General features: G+C 38.7%; 1 protein-coding gene across 1 annotated transcript in view; it reads right to left on the reverse strand.

The window, feature by feature from the left end:
* Positions 1-21,970, reverse strand: part of LOC140549727 (scavenger receptor cysteine-rich domain-containing protein DMBT1-like) — a 71,552-nt gene that overhangs the window by 7,654 nt on the left and 41,928 nt on the right. Inside the window, 3 exon segments of the mRNA XM_072673472.1 lie at positions 4,701-5,003; positions 7,504-7,812; positions 8,720-9,028. Of these exon segments, the coding sequence (XP_072529573.1) occupies positions 4,701-5,003; positions 7,504-7,812; positions 8,720-9,028 (921 nt within the window).

Below are 21,970 nucleotides of genomic sequence, written 5' to 3' on the forward strand. Positions count from 1 at the left end.
TACTTTTTGTTAGAATATAATATTTCTTAGGATTTAATAATAAAATAAAAAAACATGTCACTTAAAATGTAAGGAATATAAAATATGACTTTAGCTTTTTAAATTAAATTATGAACAAAAATGAATTCATGATATTTTAACTTCCTGAATTGATCTAGTACAAGTAATACAATGTACAGAAGAAGATACTTAAATCATTTCCTAAGTTACTCGTAGGTTAACATGCAGTGTTCAATAAAGTGTATATTCTGAATTGATAAGGGGTTGCATATTGTCAGTGATGGATTTACACCCATTAATGTTGCATTCATAATGTAATTCTCCTTTCAGAGGTAAGTTTAATTTTGAGTTTGGAAAAATGGCCGTATCAACAAAAGAAAAGACTTGAAAAATGTAACTTGTAAATGTAATAAATCAGAAATATGTGATGATTTTGCATCAAATTATGAATACAAATGATTTTCACAATATAAAATTTTTTAGGTGAACTGGTATATTGTTAAAAAGAAAAAGAAATGTAATACTGAAATCCACTTTTGAAAAATCATGTTAACAAAACTCTCTCACACTCACTGTCGAACTCTACCCTGAATATGGATCAAGTTTAATATTGAATTGTTAATGTTTAGTTATCTTTGCAGGGTAATGTTTCCAGTAACAGAAAGAGTACACACACAAACACATTGGACTATTTTAAAGGAGTGAATATGGCACATGTGTAAATCTGCCAAGAGCAGAACACAACTGAGGGGCTGTGCAAGAAGGAGGGAAAATGCTCATCATGATGCAGCTTAAGGTCTGAGATGTATGATATAAGATATAAGCACTATGTTTAATGCAACATAAATAAGCAGGCTTGAGCAACTATAACTATAAATCCTTATTTCCAAATAACTGTTGAATCATTCATCAAAATGTCAGCAAACAACAGTTGCTGTGTAGTGACTGGAGGGCTAAGGCTAAGCCCCTCATATTGGCAGTCTGGTCATGCCCCCAATAACGTATTTTTGGTTCAGTCTAACAGGTTGCTAGTTAGTTTTTATTTACTCATCGGTTTGCAGTGATTTCTACAAAGTACACAGTGATATAAAATATATTATAATAAATAAAATATAAAAATATAGCCACCATCAGCACACCTGCTCTCTAGTCTAGTTGCAACATTTTGCTAATACGTTTATAACACAAATACATTTTTAATACAGCTTGTGTTTTGAACCTCTTTTGCCCTCTTCTGTGCCTTGATATCTGCATTGATCTGTATCAACTAGTTTTCTTTATATGTAAAGTTGTTTATATTTTAACCATATCGATATGTTTGCCACAATGGTCTCATTTGGGGCCTTAATTGCAATCAGAAAATAAACAACACAGATTAAAAAATTCCAAAGGTTTCAGTGAGTTTTGAATATTGATCAGGGACCTTCAACAAAGTTTTACAATGACTGACCTTTTGACCTGGGTATGGTTTGACCTACCAATGCTCCTACCAATGCTCATCTAAATACATACACACCAATAGACAATAATTACAAAGAAGATATAAAGTAACACAATATACATATGTGTTTATTTACTTTCCCTAGTCAGAGTTAGTCAGCTCAGTGAGGCCTAATGCACTAGTTTGGGCCTTTTTCACAGCCAAGATAAATGACAGAAAGTCATAATAGATTAATAAAAGGCTTTTATGTCTTTGAAATGCTGTTCATGAGTCTTGTATTTGAATATGTGTGAATGTTCTGACCTTTAACCTTTGTATATTATGTAGCAGATTTTAACAAAGCAGTATAATAAGATATATTATGCCATTTCTTAGATACGTTGTAGTTGTCAGTCTACTATTACAAAAAAAAATATTTAATACAGCATAGATACTCACACCAGTGACATGTCATTTTATGTGCCCTGAGAGCTGATCAGCTTATGTCAGCAGTGTGAGGAAATTTCAATCTGCAGTTGGAAATCTTGTACTGGTGCACCATGCACAGTTTGACCTTTTCACGACTGTTACTTGCTGAAAAAACATTATATAAAACTTATAACACCTCCTAGGTGTTATAAGAGTTATAAAATCTCTTATAAACACATTAAATGATTGGGATTGTGTGTAGGAGAGGACCAGATCACATTTAAAAAACATTTCAGGTTGTTTGTGAGATAAACCAGACATCCACCCCAACCTGCTGAGACAGACACCTTCTCTTTCAGAGAGCACTGGGTCCCATCTTAAGTCAATACACAGCTAAGATATTGGAAGCTAAGAGCTCCCCTTTCTCTCAGCCACAGCCCATTTTCTCTGCTAGGAACAACCCCAAGCAGACAGATAAACAGACACTTTGAAAAGACCAAGTCAGAATATCAGTAGACGACACAGAGTAACAGGAAGGTCTGAGTTAAAGTTTAAAGGACAAAGCTCCAGAAGAAGAAGAGAAAAAGCCTCAGCTGACAAAAGAAATTTGTTATTTACAACTTTATGCCTCCAAAACTTTACTCAATAAATAAATATTCAATTTATTTTTCTTGTTTGTCTAGTTTTCTTTTGTTCATCTTTTTAGTAACCATTTAGCCCCATAGAGATTGTGTTAGATTTTGCAAATCATTTTGACCGGCCAACTGAACCTTTGAGCAAGTCTACATGAAATTGTGACGTCCTGCCTAACGAAGACTCAAGTATCCATAGCAGCCGTGTTGCTCCACTTTAACAACTTTTACTAGGCTGAAACAGAGAGTGTCTGCTCGCAAGTGCAGAGCATACCTCAGGGCCCCCTTCTACTGGCTAGAAGCTGTGGCAAAAGTAAGCAGGACATGGACATTCGGACACCTCAAAGCCTAGTCTCGACTGAACATTTCACTGAGAGACCTTCATGACCCTCTTTAAAGCTCCAGACCCTGGAGCAAACTAAGATGGCCAGCTTTACGTGCAAATCTCTGGTTCCTACAATTTAACTTAAACATTACGTTTCAGATTGTTAAGTCTTAGACACCAATCACGTTACCTGTTGAACAGCGATCAGTGAGTCCACGGCCTGTAGGTTTTGGTTAGTGTTATTGTTCTGGCTCAGTCCTGGCACGCTAGCCTAGCCCTTGTATCTCACCAGCCTCAGATGTGTACCTTTGGTTTGCCCAAGTTCATTTGTCATGTGTTTGTTTTGGTTATTCATTATTCCCTGTATTATTGCTGCATTTTCTTGTTTACCCCTGTTCTGTTGCTATTAAAGCATTCTCGCTTTGGTCCATCCCCTGTGAGTGTTCACCCTCTCTGTCTGACCTAGCCACTCCTGACAGAATTCTCTGCCCAATACCCCCGAACAGCAGGGATGGATGCCATGAATCTGGCTGCTCGTGCCCATGGACAAGTCTTGGGGCAGCAGCACCACACTCTGCAGAGTGTGTCTGAGACTGTTGGTCGCCTTATGCAGCAGCAGGTGGACCAACGGCAGCAAGTCGCCCAACTAGTGGGTGACATTCAGGGGCCCACGAAGCCTTTTTTTTTTTTTCAGCCACTTCACTAGTCCGTATCCGATGGACTTACTGGATACGTATTCTGGCAATCCGGAGCTTTGCGAGGGGTTTGTGTTTCAGTGTTCGGTTTATTCAAGTAGTCATGGAACCAGCACTGACCAGGCGAAAGTCGCCTTTTTCGTATCCCGTCTCGCTGGAGAAGCTCTGGATTGGGCCATTGCCACCTGGGAGGATTTTCCTCCTCGAGGGGTGCTCACACCGGGCGACCTGCTGCTGTGGCTGGAGCAGGGCAGCAAGTCAGTAGCCCACTATGCGGTGGAGTTCCGCTCCTCAGCCGGGCGTAGTGGTGGAGTCACGCCGTGCTGGTCACCCAGTTCCTCAACGGGCTGGCCCCCCGTTTAGAGCTTCCAATTTCCACTGCATTGTGATTTTTTTTATTTTATTTTTATTTTTATTTTTTTTTGTTTTGACCTTTTTTAATTAGTCTACTTTTCAATAACTGATAAAATTGTGTTTTATATTCATTATTGAAGCAGCATAATTATCGAATTACGATTTCATTCACCTGAACCATGGGAATCACATGGTGGATGTTTGAAAGGTTTTATTTATTTCCTTAAATAAAACCTTTCAAACATCCACCATGTGATTCCCATGGTTCAGGTGAATGAAATCATAATTCGATAATTATCTCAAAACAAAATACAACTGTCAACCACCTCACAACCAAATACAATACAAGTAATATACTGTAGGTTGAAACTTACCTGAACAGATAACTCCAGCATCCAAAATATGATTACAACTATGTTGACCCCATCCCAGTGATCCACAGTTCTTCAGTGTAGACTCTGATCCACTGCACTTCACATTACTCATCCAGATTGGTCCAGATCCTGGTGTAGCTGCATCAATACTAAGTACCTCTCCACAGTCCAGCTTTCTACACAGAAATGCAGCCGTCATCACATTCCCACCAACACCACACACAGTTCCCCACTGTCCTCTGTGAAGAACTTCTACTCTCCCAGCACAGCGACTTCCACCATCCATCAGCCTCACACTGTCTGTGTGATGGAAAGAGAGAGAGAGGAAATAAAGAGAGAAAAGAAAGAGAAATGGGGCAGATGATGAGACTAAATGAGAAATCGACTTTATTAAATATTTCATAAAGTGTGAACATTTTATATCTATTGTAAAAACAAGCAAATCAACAAACAAATAAACAAACAACTTACCAGCACACACCAGTCCCACATCACTGTCATGGGAGCAGTTGTGTTTGAGTGAAGATGATGTTGGACAGAAGTGAATCTGAGATTCGTTGCCTCTACACTGAAGCTCCTCTGACCACACCTGACCCTCCCTTCTGCCAAAAGCAGCTGCTCCCAGCACCTCCACAGGAAGCCCACATCCCAGCTCTCGACACACAACCTCTGCATCCTGCTGGTCAAAGCCAGAATCACACACTGTGACCCAGGTCTTATTGTGAAGCACTTCCACTCTCCCAGAGCAGTGAGAACCTCCAACCAGCCTGACTCCTAAAATATTTATCACAAGAAAAAAAAGATAAATTCAAGGATATGTAATGAGTCCCCGCAGTCAGACCAGTCAAAACTGTTACATTATATTCATCCACAAGTACATTTCCAGAATGGGTAATGATAACAATACTTTGATGACTCCCTTCCCATGCTAATATACCACCCAATGTAGCAAGCGTAGTCAATATAATAAGAGTCTAGTATAATAAGAGCTTATGTTATAAGTGGTTTAATGCTCCTTATAAGTAAGTGATGACAACAGTCACCACCGATACTGGTTGCTACAACTCTCGGACTCCAGGTTCCTTTAAGCAAGTCTGTTCACTCAGCAGCCATCTTTGCAACTTCTCCAGGAAGTTTTTTCCTGTCACACAAGACTTGGCTGAATGAGAAGAGACTAAAATACTTAAACTGAAGGTTAAATTACCATTTCCAAAACAAACTGTAAACCGCTGATAAAACCTGATAAACACCTCATTAATTGTTAGTAGCGTTTGACTCAATAATGCACAGAAGATTTTTCAGATTTTTCTGGCCACTGAGCTTGAGCAGATCTCCACATTAATGGGGGCTTCGCCCACTAGCACATTGCAGAAGATAATTGGCTCTTATAATTGGTCAACTCCCATTCATACTACATTGAATAGCAGGACTTCAGAGGTATACCGTCTCTGGTTAAGCCACATCTACTCAGGACAAGCTTGTGTAAATAAACTAATTATTATAAGAGTGGCAACTAATTATTGTTAGACAAAGTGATACAGTGAGGGTTTAAATTGCTGTTAAGTACTAGAATGATGTAGGTGGATAGGGAAAGCGAGTGAGTGAGCGAGTGAAGAAGAGAGAGAGAAGCAGGACGAGGGCAGCCTGTTCAACATTAAAAGAAAGTGAACTAATGACCGAGTTTCCTCCTCTTCATCTCTCTGTTCAACCACGCTACCCATCGCCAACTCAACCAACCCACAGCCCAAGACTGAGGTGAACTAGTCAAAAAGAAACAGAGACTCATTCATCCATTTTAAGTTTTACACTTGAGTGTTTTTTTGGGAGCCACATGTACACATGTGGACAAACTTATTGGAACCCCTCAGTTAATGAAAGAAAAAAACCCACAATGGTCACAGAAATAACTTCAATCTGACAAAAGTAAATTAAATAAAATAAATAAAACTTTTATGAAAATGAACAAATGAAAATCCGACATTAATTTTGAACCATGCCTCAAAAGAATTATTTTAAAAAGTAAACTCATTAAACAGGCCTGGACAAAAATGATGGTACCCCTGAAAATAATGTGACCAAAGGGACATGTTAAATCAAGGTGTGTCCACTAATTAGCATCACAGGTGTCTATAATCTTGTAATCAGTCAGTGGGCCTATATATAAGGCTACAGGCAGTCACTGTGCTTTTTAGTGACATGGTGTGTACCACACTCAACATGGACCAGAGAAGGAGAAGAAAAGAGTTGTCTCAAGAGATTAGAAAGACAATTATAGACAATCATGTTAAAGGTAAAGGTTATACGACCATATCCAAGCAGCTTGATGTTCCTGTGACTACAGCTGCACATTTTAGAAATTTAAGATCCATGGGACTGTAGCCAACCTTCCTGGACATGGCTCCAGGAAGAAAATTAATGACAAATCAAAGAGACTTATAATACGAATGGTAACAAAAGAGCCCAGAAAAAAACTTCTAAAGTGAATATAGATGAACTTCAAGCTCAAGGAACATCAGTGTCAGATCACACCATCCGTTGTTATTTGAGCCAAAGTGGCCTTCATGTGAGATGACCAAGGACGACACCATTGTTGAAAACAAATCATAAAATTCCAGACTGGAATTTGCCAAACTACATGTTGACAAGGCCTAAAGCTTCTGGGAGAATGTCCTATGGACAGATGAGATAAAAATTTAACTTTTTGCCAAGGCACATCAGCTCTATGTTTACAGATGAAAAAATGAAGCATATCAAGAAAAGCACACTGTCCCTACTGTGAAACATGGAGGAGGCTCGGTTATGTTCTGGGGCCACTTTGCTGCATTTGGCACAGGGTGTCTTGAATCTGTGCAGGGTACAATGAAATCTCAAGACTATCAAGGGATTCTAGAGAGAAATGTGCTGCCCAGTGTCAGAAAGCTTGGTCTCAGTCACAGGTCATTGGTCTTGCAACCTGATAATGACCCAAAACACACACCCCAAAATGTCTAAAATAATTTTGTTGAAGCATGGTTGAAAAGCAATGTCTGACGTTCATTGGTTAATTTTTAATAGCATTTTTATTTATTTTTTACTTTTATCAGATGCAAGTTATTTCTGTGACCATTGTGGGTTTTTCTTTCATTAACCGAGGGGTACCAACAATTATGTCCACGTGTGTAAGACTTTATTGTGTATTAATGACATGAGCCTATTCACGTGTTATCGACAATTTGAGTTTAATCCTAATCAACAGAAAATGAACAGAAAACTACATCAAAGTTGTACAATTTACCTGAACAGATGACTCCAGCATCTTTAGAATGATCACAGTTATGTTTACCCCATCCTGCTGATCTACAGTTCTTCAGTGTAGACTCTGACCCACTACAGTCCACCTCATCCATCCAGATTGGTCCTGATCCTGATCCAAAGTGAGCTTCACTCAGTGCATCTACAGCCTCTCCACAGCCCAGCTCTCTACACACCACTGCAGCATCACTCATATCCCAGTAATCATGACACACTGCTCCCCACTGTCCTCTATGAAGAACCTCCACTCTCCCAGTACAGTGACTGCCACCATCCACCAACCTCACACTGTCTGTACAATAGCAAGCAAGACAGAGACATAGAGAGAGAGAAGGAAAAATAAAACTGCAATAGCCTTTCAGTAGCCTTAAAATGATACACAGTGAAATTGCTTTAAAAATATATATATATGAAGAGTGAATTTTAAAAAAATAAAAACTACACATATACCCTAAATATGTAAATTAGCAAAAATGAGATTAATCATGAAAATGTAGCTCCTACCAGCACACACCAGTCCCACATCATTATCATGGGAGCGGTTGTGTTTGAGCGAAGATGATGTTGGACAGAAGTGAATCTGAGATTCGTTGCCTCTACACTGAAGCTCCTCTGACCACACCTGACCCTCCCCTCTGCCAAAAGCAGCTGCTCCCAGCACCTCCACAGGAAGCCCACAGCCCAGCTCTCGACACACAACCTCTGCATCCTGCTGGTCAAAGTCAGCATCACACACTGTGATCCAGGTCTCTCCATGAAGCACCTCTACTCTCCCAGAGCAGCGAGAACCACCAACCAGTCTGACTCCTAAAAGAGATATTATTTAACATTAAGGCTTAATTATGTTTAATATAATGATCTTAAAAATATATTAGACAATGCATGGTTCTTAAATATCTTGGGAAACATTAATAATAAAACATTGGAAAAATACATATATTTACAAATCCGTAGATATTGGGTTTCTAAAGTAGTTGTACATTCAAATAAATTAGATTAAATGCAACAAATGAAAGTGGATCAGAATAACAGACTTGCTAATTGTGGGTTGAGAGTTCCAGTGTGCAGCAGTTTGGTGTCTGTTCTGTTCTAACACACCACTTGAGCTTGGCAATTGTTGAGTCAAATCAGGGTGGGTTTAGCAGAAAAATCACTAAACTGTGCTGGACACTGTATAACCCCTGTTTAAATGAACTTACCTGAGCAGATGACTCCAGCATCTGTAGAGTGATTACAGTTATGTTTACCCCATCCTGCTGATCTACAGTTCTTCAGTGTAGACTCTGATCCACTACAGTCCACATCATCCATCCAGATTGGTCCTGATCCTGATCCAAAATGAGCTTCACTCAGTGCATCTACAGACTCTCCACATCCCAGCTCTCTACACACCACTACAGCATCACTCATATCCCAGTAATCACCACACACTGTTCCCCACTGTCCTCTATGAAGAACCTCCACTCTCCCAGCACAGCGACTGCCACCATCCACCAACCTCACACTGCCTGTAAGAGGGAGGGAGATGCATATACAGAGGATTGCAAAAAACTGGACATCCGTCTACAAATTGAGATAGCAATGACGTCTGACTGTTGACGTCTGTCTAGGTTGTTTTCAGTCAGTGGCGCAGTTAGTGACACACCTCATTTCAAGACCACCACGCCCATCGGCATAAATATATTTGCAAGAACTATTGCTATTTAAAAACGCAGGCAGAAAGAAATGTGTAAATAGACTGTTGTATGGTAGGACCCCTGATGCTGAAATTTGTGGAGAAGATGCAGGAAAGGTTTTCTTCTGATGATTTTTCAATGAAGGTCATGTTTTTGCAGGAGTAGCCTCACAGTAGAACAGTGCACTAACACTCCATAGTCTACTAAATGTTCCTGAAGGTCTTTTGCAGTGAAACCAATTTAGATTAGCTTTTGCAGCATTCCTGTGAGCAGCTCTCTCCCAGATCTTAACTTAACCTGCACCAGTCTTGTTAAGTGCCATTTCTAAATGACATTACAATCTGAAACAAACAGGAAATACTTTGCTATTGTCATATTCTCCTGCTTTGTGGGCATATATTATTTTAATTTTCAGAGCATCAGACAGCTGCTTAGAAGAAAAAAAAATGAAAATTGCAGGGGTCACTCTGGGGACAACAGAATGAAGCAAGTTTCTGCTGCAGCTCAATCTGAACTCAAAATCATCCATAGATGATCACCACAACAACCTGGACTAATGCCTGCCATCGCTACCACCTCTAAATCAGCCACAGTCATAGTTGAACTCCACACATTAGGCTTGCTAGGGTCCAATAGCCAAAAGAGGGAGCATCATATATGGTGCACCAGAAGACAAAAGCACAGCAAGAAAGCTGGAGTTCACGCTAGACTAAACACTAACAAGCTGGCTGTTCTGCTCATTCTGCTATCCAGCATTTGCTTCTTGGACAGCATACTGGATCTTTCCTGGTGCGCACAGACCACTATCTGTGTCATGCTAATTTCATCTTATAGACTGCTTATCAGATGTACCAAATCAGAATAGAAGAAGCTAGAAGCTAACTTTTCAGATTGTTTTGAGCACACTGACAGGGACATGTTTATGGAGGCTGAGACTGCAGGAGATTCCATAAACCTTGAACAGTATACAGCATCAGTGACTGGCTACATCAGCCAGTGCATTGACAAAACTATTTTTTTTAGGCCGATCATTCAAACAAGCACCCATGGATGACTGCAACATATGCACAGAGTTAAGGACCCATGAGGTCTTTTAGCTAGGGGACAATGCAGACCTGCGAACAGCAAGCTTCCCTGGGCCATCACAGAGGCACCATATCCACCATACACTAATGTTGTTTTAACCCTTTCACAAGTTTGGTTCCACCTAAATTCAATGCCAAAATCCAATGTTTTCAATGTTTCATCTTTAACTTTGTTCCATCTGTAACTTTATTTAATATTTTACTCACTTAACGTTTCACTATAACAGAAAATCTGACCAGGGTTTTTGACCAGCGTTTGCCTACTGAATACATTTCAAACAGTCATCTGGAAGAACTACAAAACACATTTCTTACCTGCACACACCAGTCCCACATCATTATCATGGGAGCAGTTGTGTTTGAGTGAAGATGATGTTGGACAGAAGTGAATCTGAGATTCGTTGCCTCTACACTGAAGCTCCTCTGACCACACCTGACCCTCCCCTCTGCCAAAAGCAGCTGCTCCCAGCACCTCCACAGGAAGCCCACAGCCCAGCTCTCGACACACAGCCTCTGCATCCTGCTGGTCAAAGTCAGCATCACACACTGTGACCCAGGTCTTATTGTGAAGAACCTCTACTCTCCCAGAGCACCGAGATCCACCAACCAACCTGACTCCTGTAATATAAGAGAATGAGCAAAGAGAGAAAATAAGCAAGTCAGGGCAAAACTTCTGTATAAAAAGTTCATATTCAGATTTTTCTAAATTAAAATCTACTACACATTGTGCTTCTTGCCTGAACAGATGACTCCAGAAATTTGAGTCTGACTGCAGTCATGTTTACCCCACAGTCTTGATCTACAGTTCTTCAGTGTAGACTCTGATCCACTACAGTCCACATCATCCATCCAGATTGGTCCTGATCCTGGTCCAAAATGAGCTTCACTCAGTGCATCTACAGCCTTTCCACAGCCCAGCTCTCTACACACCACTGCAGCATCACCCATATACCAGTTATCATCACACACTGTTCCCCACTGTCCTCTATGAAGAACCTCCACTCTCCCAGCACAGCGACTGCCACCATCCACCAACCTCACACTGCCTGTACAACAGAGAGAAAAAAAGGAAGCAAGAACAAAAGATTAATGGATTTTAGTCTTAGTGTTAATTAACGATACATACATAACAGTACATAAAAAAGAAGTACTTATAAAGTTGTCCCTTACTCTGCCAGGGATTTTAGTGTCTTATGAAAAGATTACACTGGGTCCCACAACTCTAACAATTCTGACAAAATACTCAATGCTCACTCAATGCAAGGCCCCGACCCCTTCAACCCCCTTTAACTGTAGTGAATTTAATTGATTGGACATTATTTGGAAAGACATATAAAGACATGAGGAGGAACTACCTGCCTGCAAAGCTCAGAGATAGGGTTGTGTGGATGCACAGATCTGGAGAAGGCTGCAAAAAAGTTTTGTTGCACTGAAAGTTCCCAAGAGCACACTGGCTTTAATAATACCCACCAAACAAAGTAGTCTAGGGACCATGGTTGAAGAGGTCACTAAGAACCCGTGCCACAAAGATCCTGTGTGCAGATGGGAGAAACTTCCAGAAGGTCCACCATGACTACAGCACTCACTGACTCTCAGACTTTTCACTTTGTCATTGTAGGGTACTGAGTGCAGAATGATGAAGAACGTTTTTTTTTTTCATTTCTTTTTTTTTATTTTAGCACAAGGCCTCAGCATAACAAAATGCACACTAATAAAATGACTGTACCACACACAAAGACCTAAGGAGCAGAGAAGGGTCATTGCACAGACAAGCAGACCAGAGAAGAATAAACTGGCTGCTAAAGCATTTTTAGATGGTTCTATCTAACAGTCTATCTTAGCTATCTTAGGTGGTTGCATTGGGGTTACTTGGTGGTACCCCATGTGGTTGCTTTGGTGTTGCTAGGTGGTTGCAATAGTGTCCTATGTGATGGCTAAGGTGTTGACAAGGGGTGCTAGGTGGTTGCTATGATGTCACTAGGCAGTTAATTTAGAGTTGTTGTTTCTTGTTTTTGTGATTTGCGGTTCAATAAAGCCTGCACTTGGATCCTGAACAGTGGGAATAGAGATAGATAGACATATAGAGAGTTGCAGAGGGATAAATACAGACAGACAGACAGACAGACAGGTAGACTAAAAATGACAATTTTGGTACCAGTGAGGGGGATGAGACTGGCTGCAGATGCAGAGGTAGCAGTAACACAGCCAGGTGCGGATGAAGGAAAGTAAGAGGAGGAGCTGGAGCAGCAGGTTGGAACGTGAAACTCTGAAGAGTAAAGGCAGTGGCTACCTCTTCAAGCAACTCATTACCTCAGCCATAGTGCCACCCAGCTCTTCAAGCAAGCAATGGTGCTCACTTAAGAGTTTTGGAGTTTAGACATGTGAGTTTAAACATGTGATTACATGATGTAACAGAGTTCTTGTTTTATAAACATTTACATTAAGATATTGTAGAGTCCTATTGGATTAAACACTTACCAGCACACACTAGTCCTACGTCACTGTCATGGGAGCAGTTGTGTTTGAGTGAAGATGATGTTGGACAGAAGTGAAGCTGAGATTCGTTGCCTCTACACTGAAGCTCCTCTGACCACACCTGACCCTCCCCTCTGCCAAAAGCAGCTGCTCCCAGCACCTCCACAGGAAGCCCACAGCCCAGCTCTCGACACACAACCTCTGCATCCTGCTGGTCAAAATCAGCATCACACACTGTGACCCAGGTCTCATTGTGAAGAACCTCTACTCTCCCGGAGCAGTGAGAACCACCAACCAGCCTGACTTCTAAAATGAGGAAAAGAGAAATCATTATAATACTCTTACAATATATCATCTATTAAAACACTGATATCACTCACTGTTATCACATTTCATCACTGACACTGAAAAACACAAAACTATGGTGAGGCTGATTTTTTTAACAGGACAGTTGTGTTGGCTATTGATTGAACAGCCTGCAATACCTGGTGAAAACCTGGTGACTTATGGTGAAAAGGATTTGTGCTGTTGAGAACTTATGAATGACTTGATATTACCAATGATAGTTCTGTTATATCTGGAAAATCACATAAAATGTAAGGAATGGTTTAGCAAAAAACTAATTTACATGATTTATCACTGACTCCAGATGTAGGTAATCAGCCAAAGACAGGGTTCCTACCTGCTTTTTAGTTTAAAACAGGAGACACTAGGCCAGCTTTGCTGAAAAACACTGAACTCGAATCACTGTAGATACATGACAATATTTTGTCATTATTTTGTCCTGTTGTGTCCCTTTCCGTCTCAGTCAGGACTGACATTTAAAGCAAATATGGTGTGTTAGTGATGGCGAAGAACACATCTGAACCAATAAAAATTATTCAGTGTTTTGAAGCATTGGACACTGGCTCCATGCTGCACTCTACTATCCAGTTAGATTTCCCAAAATGACTTCTTCCTTCTGATTGTCATGTCACAGTGAATTTGAGATTTTGAATATTAAATAAATATCACTGACATATGACTCTCGGTCTAATATATACCACTGACGAATTAATAATTCAAAAAAGAGCTTATTTTCTTATTCCATTAGCTTCTTATCGTGCAATTATCCTAAACATATTTGTCTCTTGAGAAAGTCTTCCAGTTTTTATATTTTCTTCTGGTTAAGTGGGCACCTGTGAGCATCAATGTACAAATATTTAGATATTATGAATCAATAATGCAAATATGTGAAATTCTCCAGTTTCACCCTGCAGAATTATAAATCTGTGACATAAAGCTTGACTGTTTTACATGTCTGTGTTTGGAGCGAGGCACCGAATCATTGAACCATTTTCGAAAGCACTAAACTTTATCTGCAATCAAGACAAATGAGTTAAAAGAGATTTTTTGGCGTGTATTTAGAGAGTGACAGTGTTTGTTAGCAACCTTTTTCTAACATGTCTCTTTCCTATATTTGCATCGGAATATTAGTATGTAAGTCTATTGCGCTCTTCTGACAAAAAACCTGATATTAAACTTTAGATATTAAACATGTCTTGGCTAATCAACTACATCTGAACTAAACATAAATTATGATTAATTGTAAATATTTATTTTGCCAAACTATACATTTTCCCTACTTGTTATTCACTATCTGTGGTGCATTTTTATTTTACTTCTATTTTGTAACTTATTTATCTGCCATAATTGAACAAAAACAAGTGGTTTCACCATTTATAGCCAGTTTCTCGGATTAGCTGACTCTATCAGGCCAGCTCACAGACAACTTTCTAACTTAGCATAATGCAATGAATGCAGCACTGTTTTACCTCTTTATTAATAGTTTAAACATTTACATTTTTAAAAATGTATTCTACTGCTGCAAGACCCCATCACAGACCCTGAGAAAACCCCAAATCACCCTTTCAAAAAAACATATCCAGGTTTGGCAGAGGAGAATTATTCATGAATATAAAAATTGTTAGTGCAGCATGTAAAACTGTGATCAGTACAAAATAAATAATAAATCTGAAGATTGATTCACAAAAAACAGTGTTTATCACAATCTGAGGTTTTTTGTTCCTTACCTGAACAGATCATTCCAATATCTCTAGAGTGATCACACGTAGGATCAAAAACTATCTCATTTCGTATCCCACATTTGTTCACTGTAGACTCTGATCCATTACAGGTCCTCAAGTATTTCCAGACAACTCCTGATCCCGGTCCAAAGTGATCAGCATTCACTAGATCTACAGCCTCTCCACAGCCCAGCTCTCTACACACCACTGTAGCAGCTTTTACATCCCAGTAATCATCACACACTGTTCCCCACTGTCCTCTATAAAGAACCTCCACTCTCCCAGTACAGCGACTGCCACCATCCACCAATTTTACAATGTCTGCACATTAGAAAAAAGAAAAGAAAGAAAATATAAATACCCAACAGCAGAATACTGACCCATAGCAGTATGTTCTGATTAGCATTAATGCTCTGATTGTATTTAATGTTGTTCATTTTCATTTGAGACAGTAAGAACTTACCAGCTGTGGAGAGAGTGATCATGGAGGACAGAAGAATGAGGAGCACACAGCTGTCCATCTCCCTCTGACCTGCACACACTCCGTTCAACTCAGCAGCAGAACAAGCTTCACCTCCACTCCCCCAGAGAGACTGAAGACACTGAGAGAGATAGATAGATAGAGAGAGAGAGAGCGAGAGAGAGAGAGAGAGAGAGAGAGACCCCACAGCCGCCAATCACACTCACTATGACCTTATTAGAAAGAGGAGAGGAAACCATCAAACATTTTCAGTGACAAATCAGAGGAGGCATTTTTTTCTTTCTCCATATTTATCAAAAGAGCGTCAGCGCTGATCAACACAACCCCCCTCCCTCTCTAGAGGAGTGTGTGTGTGTGTGTGTGTGTGTGTGTGTGTGTGTGTGTGAGAGAGAGAGAGAGAGAGAGAGAGAGAGTGTGTGTGTGAGAGAGAGAGAGAGGAGAGACGCTGGCAGCAGTGTGGTAGGAAACCCACCAATATACAGGAGACTGACTTCAGAGAGAGGAAACACTCCAGCTTTAATGCTGCACCTGCAAAGAGCTGATCCATACACTGATAACGCCCCTCCCAACACACACACACACACACACACACACACACACACACACATACATTCTTGGTTACGATTCACTTGTAATTACATTAAATGTAAAGTATTACTGGATATTTTGGACTAATACTTTTGTATTGTTGTGGTTTAAAAACAAAAACAGTTCAAATCCTACATGTTTTCCCTTGATGTCTACTTCTGACATTTGTGGGACTTTTTTATGGAAATGTATTATTTTTTTATTTGTACAAAATCGGTTTACCAACTTCTCTTTAACCCTCAAAATTAAACAGACTGTTTTAATTCCTACTTCTTTAAAATATATATAAGATAAAATTTGGCATCAGTCAGTAATATTTGGGGCCCAAACAGAAGTAGGCTTAGCAGTGCTTCACTTTTGTAAATGTAATGGAAATTCTGTAGGAACTCTCTATGTTACATTCCCATGAAGTTATAACAGCCTGTGAAAGAATTTGTTAGAAAATAAATGATGCCCCCAGTGGTCTCTTTAAGTCTCTTTAAGTTCAATCTGTGTAGAGAGTCCATACCTGAACATACATATTAAATATTATTGTGATTGAACAAGTCTATTCATGCTGAAAGCTGACAGGTCAGAGGTGACCATATAGTTTAATTTATCAAGTCTTCATTACAAATTCACAAACAAGTACAGGCAACGATGCAGCTTATTCAAGTTTCATCTTGATAGGACAAGCGGTTTTTGAGAAACAGATATGTGAAAGTTATAGCGCCCCCTATATTGCAGTGGCACCAACATGTATTGTATTACCCAGGAGTCCTAAAGTCTACACGTATGAAGTTTTTTAACAATTAGTCAAAAAAGTTACAGAGTTATAGCTTTGTATGCATGATTTATATGATCCAAGCTCCGACCCTATTTGTAATTAGCATCTGGTATTAATGCATTGTTGAATTCCCAACATATTTTGGAGATTATTAAAAAAATGATAGACTTCTGATTCATTTGACACCAGAAAAGTGAAGATTGGTCAGAAATCCTAGGACAAGTTTGGATTCAAATTTGAGTGTGAAATGAGACAGGCAGAGCTGTATGTTTTTTTTAAGGCTTTTTTTGTAGGGTGTACAAAATGTATAAAAATGTATCTCTATAAATAGATGTGGATTAAAATGCTTAACACTTTTCTATAGAGGCACCGTCAGGCCGAAAGGGCAGCGCTCTCTCATTTGAGAGAGGATGATAAATGCAATTAAGTGTTTTTTAAGAGTTTATCCAAAGGCCTTTCATGTGTGCTGATCTACTGAGGGTGGTAGAACTGTCTATTGATTGTCAACAGAGATGTCAGAAATACAAAACTCATAGTTAGGTTTCTGATGTGATTGTATTTGCAGTGTTTTTGGATGTGAAAAGTTAAATCCTGTGATATACATGCCAAAATGAGGCTCAATACACCCCTAATAGGCCTCATTGGAATACAGGAGAGAAGTAAAAGTAAGTTAAACTTGTCAAAAGGTGTGCATATGATTATGATTATTAATCAGGAACCGTCATCCAAGGTGGTCAACAACTTTTATTCAGATTGACCTTTTGACCTTTGTATAGTAAGCCCTAGACTTTGAATGAATGTCAAAATACCAGACTGGGAATTTCTGACACAACATGTATTTTCAAAGTAATTCAAATCAGATTTGTTTTCTGTAGACTTCAGAATATCATTGTGGTGAAAATGTTAAGTGTTTCTGAGTGCTTTAGTGCACCTTTTAGAGCCACAGCTAGCAAATCTTAGTCTCAATATATACATGTGATTATAATTTTGAGATGCTGATGAGTTAGTGATATAAATTAAAAATGCCATAGTTGCAATAACTTATTAATAGTCGAAGACCATGTTGAGTAAAAGAGTCAATAGGATCAAATTCTAGCTAAAAAGGTATGAAATATGGCCTCAGTCAGTGATATGTGGGGTCCAAGCTGAATCTCACAAGTAGGCCTAGCAGTGCTTTCACTTTTGTAAATGTAATGTAAAGAGGAGCCCCCTAGGGTACTAGTCTGTGAATGGGCATCTTTGGAATACAGGAGACAAGTGAAAGTCAGTTAGAATTTGTCAAAAGGTGTCCATATGTTAAAGGTATTCATCTGGAGTTTTCCTCCAAGACATCAACCGAGTTTTGTTCAACTTGACCTTTTGACCTTTGAACAATAAGCTGTAGTCTTTGAATGAATTAGTCAAAATTCCTGACAAGGAGTTACATTTCTGACAGAACATGTAATTGCAAAGTTATTCAGGTCAGAGAACTGAATCAAATACTATGGATTCTTTATCTGTAGACTTTATAATATCATAATAATAGAGATTTTAATGATTTTAAGTGTTTGAGCTCTTACCCAGAGCGACTTATAAAAGTGCTTCACTGTTTACTCAGAAAAATAACCTTAGCTAGTGTATCAAAAATACCTCTAAGATTACATACTACTAAATACAAGTCAGTATAAGAAACATAACCTGAAATAATTACTGCATAAAAAGTAAAATTTTTAACAACATTAAAGTCATGTATTATAAGTAAGTCAAGTCACGGTCAAGTCATGTTTCAAGGGACTCTTATGTTGACACAGACTTTTATGTTGACACTTTGTGTTATCGTCATGTGTGAGCTCACGATTTAATTAATACGTTCCACCTGTGGCTGGTATATTTAAGGAGGGCTAGCGCTAGCTGCTAGTTGCCGAGAATTGAATTTATTGGGCTCATCGACGGACTCAGTGAATAGAAGTGAACCTTATGAGCTTATTGAATCTTGTGTACCCGCTGAACGTACCAGACGTATTCAGGGTAGCAAGATGAACGTACCGGAAGTATTCAGGGTCATCAGTAAATAACTGTGATGATAAATGTCCAGATTCTCCAACAATTCCAAGTGTTCTCTTTTGGACTTTTCTCTTCAGGGCACCCTACAGGTTTTTTAGTGGGGTACAGGTGAGAGGAATTTGTACAGTTGCTCCTGGTGAAAATTTACAAGAAGAGAAACTGAACCAATAAAAAGTTTATATATGATTTACTATGATTTATCACTCGCTCTGGATGCAGACGATCAACATGCTTGCTAAGGTATGTTTGCTGTCTGATATGTGTATGTTAGTTCACTACAGGATATGCTAGGTTAGCTTTTCTCACAAACATTGGAAAATCTAATCTAAATTGTTTTTGTTTTTTAAAGGTTAATGGATGTGATGATGGATAGACCTTGTTTAGATATTTAGAGTAGAATTGAAACGGCTGCACATAATGGCTGCTCCACCATTTCAGAGATGAGGGTATTTTTTGTGTCATACTATTTTCTAAGGTACTCTCTATCTGATCAACACAAATGAGGATGTGGAATTGTGATGAAGTGGTTGAGAGATTTTTTTTTTTGTTGTGCTACAGAGTGACAGTATATATCTAAGACTAGCATGTCTCTTTTTCATGCTTTGGATTGGAATGATCATTTCCATGGTTCATCACACTATACTGGACAAAAAGCAGTTACCAAATCAATGACCAAACTTGACCAAATCATGAACGTACTTGATTTCTTCCCTCAGACTATTCCTTTAAAAGGTTCAGGTGAGATTTAGGAGTTTTTGCTATCAGTGGTGATAATTAAAAACACTGATTATCAAGGCAATAAAGATTATTCCTTCATTTGTCACTGTCACTCAAGACCTTTCTAGTTTCTAGTTTTCCAGTATTTTAAAGTCTTTAACAAAACTGGTAGTGAACATGGTATTCAAATTTGATGAGTGGACCAATCTAAATGCTTCAAAATGAAAAAAAAAAAAAAGATATTTTTTCTTCTGTAAATTTATGTTTTTTATTAATATTTTTTTAATATGGTTTTTTTTCTATCTACTTGTCGTTTATTCAGTTTAGCTGATTTTAAGAGGCCAGCTTGCAGATACACATCATTTAGTACCATATAATATAATACTGCTTTACCTCTTCATTAACAATTAATTTTTATTAACAAAAATTAATAATTCTACATAGTAGCATAACCCTGGCAAGTAGGGGAGCTACTGGCTGCAGGACACTATCACATGTACAAATATCATAAAAATTCCAGTTTTAATGAACACTGATCAACAATTGAAGTACTTATTCTTTTATTCTTTTAACACCTACTAGAGGCTGACTGAACCCAAATCTAGCATTTTGTGTTTTTATGAACATGATATGTCAAGTCTATTACCTGATGGCCCAAATCAGACAGTGCTGAGTTCGTCAGCTCAGTGAGGCCTAATGCACTGATTGGGGTCTTTTTCCCAGAGAGAGAATAAATAGTCAAGTCAGAGCTTAATCCAATGTTTGTATCTATATAAAATGTTGAGCACAAGTTTCGAAGGATGATATGCCAATGTGTCCGCGCTGATCAACACAACTCCACCTCCCTCTCTAGAGGAGTGTGTGTGTGTGTGTCTGTGTGTTCCACTGGCAGCAGTGTGGTAGGAAACCCACCAACATACAGGAGACAGGAAACACTCCACTGTAATACAGCTTTAATGTTGCACCTGCAGAGAGCTGATCCATCCACTGATATCCACACACACACACACACACACACACACACACACACACACACACTTACAGCTTTGGTGTTTACTTGCAGTGTAAATGTGCAAACAGTTTCTTTATAGTAATATCTCATAAGGCTGCAGGGCTGTAGCCCGGGATGTAACATTTCTCCTGACTGTTCTGTGATTCTGTTCTTGCTTTTTGTTCTTGTCTCCCCTTTAGGCTCCTTCCATGTCCTCAGTCTGTAGCTTCTCTCTTTTGTGTATTTGTTGTGGTCACTCTGGACTGGACACTTTAGCCTGTTGAGCAGGTCAGCTTACTGTGACAAAGAACTGTTGCTGTTGTTTTATATATTGTATCTTATAATATTGAACAGTACACATTATAGCCATGACAAGAAGACTATTCCTCCATCAGAGGCTTATTCTGTCAGGTACACTTTGTAGTTTGAAATTGCATTTCGTTTTGCTCTCTAGACATTCAACTTTGTTTAGAAACAGAATTCAGACTCAGTAATTCTCTCAAGTCATTACTTTATTTTTCAGAAAATTAAACATTTAGTTTCCTAAAGAAAGATGCAGGTAAGGTGTACTCCATAGGGTAATGTGTTAGATGATGTTTATGACATATTCATTTTACACAACCAGGATGAATTTAGTATATTTAGTATTTTAGTAATGTATCTGCTTTAAGAAAAAAATAAAGAAAGTGGTTTAGAGTGTGATGAGGTAAAAATTAAAATTCATTCTAAACACAAAGTTGTAAATTAAAATATGGTGAAAAAAATGTAATAACATCCTCGAGTTTCAACATGCTTAAACAGAGTAATTGACCTGGTCTCTGTCCGATGCCTTGCTCTCAGTCACTTCTATCACATTATATTTAAGTCTGAAAGTAGAAGAGCAGAAGTAAGTATGGCTCAGTATTTCAACATGATCAAAAAATATATGACATCATATCTGATATTGCATGTAACAATACCCAAAATGTACATCATCAAAGTCATTACATTACAATTCCCTGTGTAACCTTGTGTAAGCATTCACACTGGTTTGTGAGCAAGGCTGCACATAAACTTTCTGTGCTGTTTTAAATGGAGAAACACTTTCCTTTCATCATTTCAAGATGGAAATTTCTAAGGATTATTTATCATCCCGCAAGATGATATATCATATTATGTCAATGAGTCAATGATTCTTTTTCCTAAGATTGTATAAAATATGTCAAATATGGCAAATATTTGATCTTGTGTAATGTAATGTAAAATCATGCTTAAAACCTGGATATGGTGTAATTGTACAGGTAGTGTCTCTATTTGAGCTGCAGAATGATGGTCTTCTAAACACTAGTCATTAACTTCTGAGTTGAGTCTCTCCACTCTGACATCACCCAGACCATAATCTCATCAGAAGAAAGGACAATGACACAAATGTCTGGACTAAAGTGTACAAGGTCAGCATTCCCATGAGTCCCAGGACAATTCATTAATAGTTATGAATTAATTAATTCATTAATAATTACCTCTTTGTTGTGAACACAAGGCCAATGTAAAAGTCTTTTTCACAGAAGTTCCTCTGGTAGGAA

The sequence above is a fragment of the Salminus brasiliensis genome, chromosome 2 (assembly GCF_030463535.1).
Source record: "Salminus brasiliensis chromosome 2, fSalBra1.hap2, whole genome shotgun sequence".
Lineage (NCBI taxonomy): Eukaryota > Metazoa > Chordata > Actinopteri > Characiformes > Bryconidae > Salminus > Salminus brasiliensis.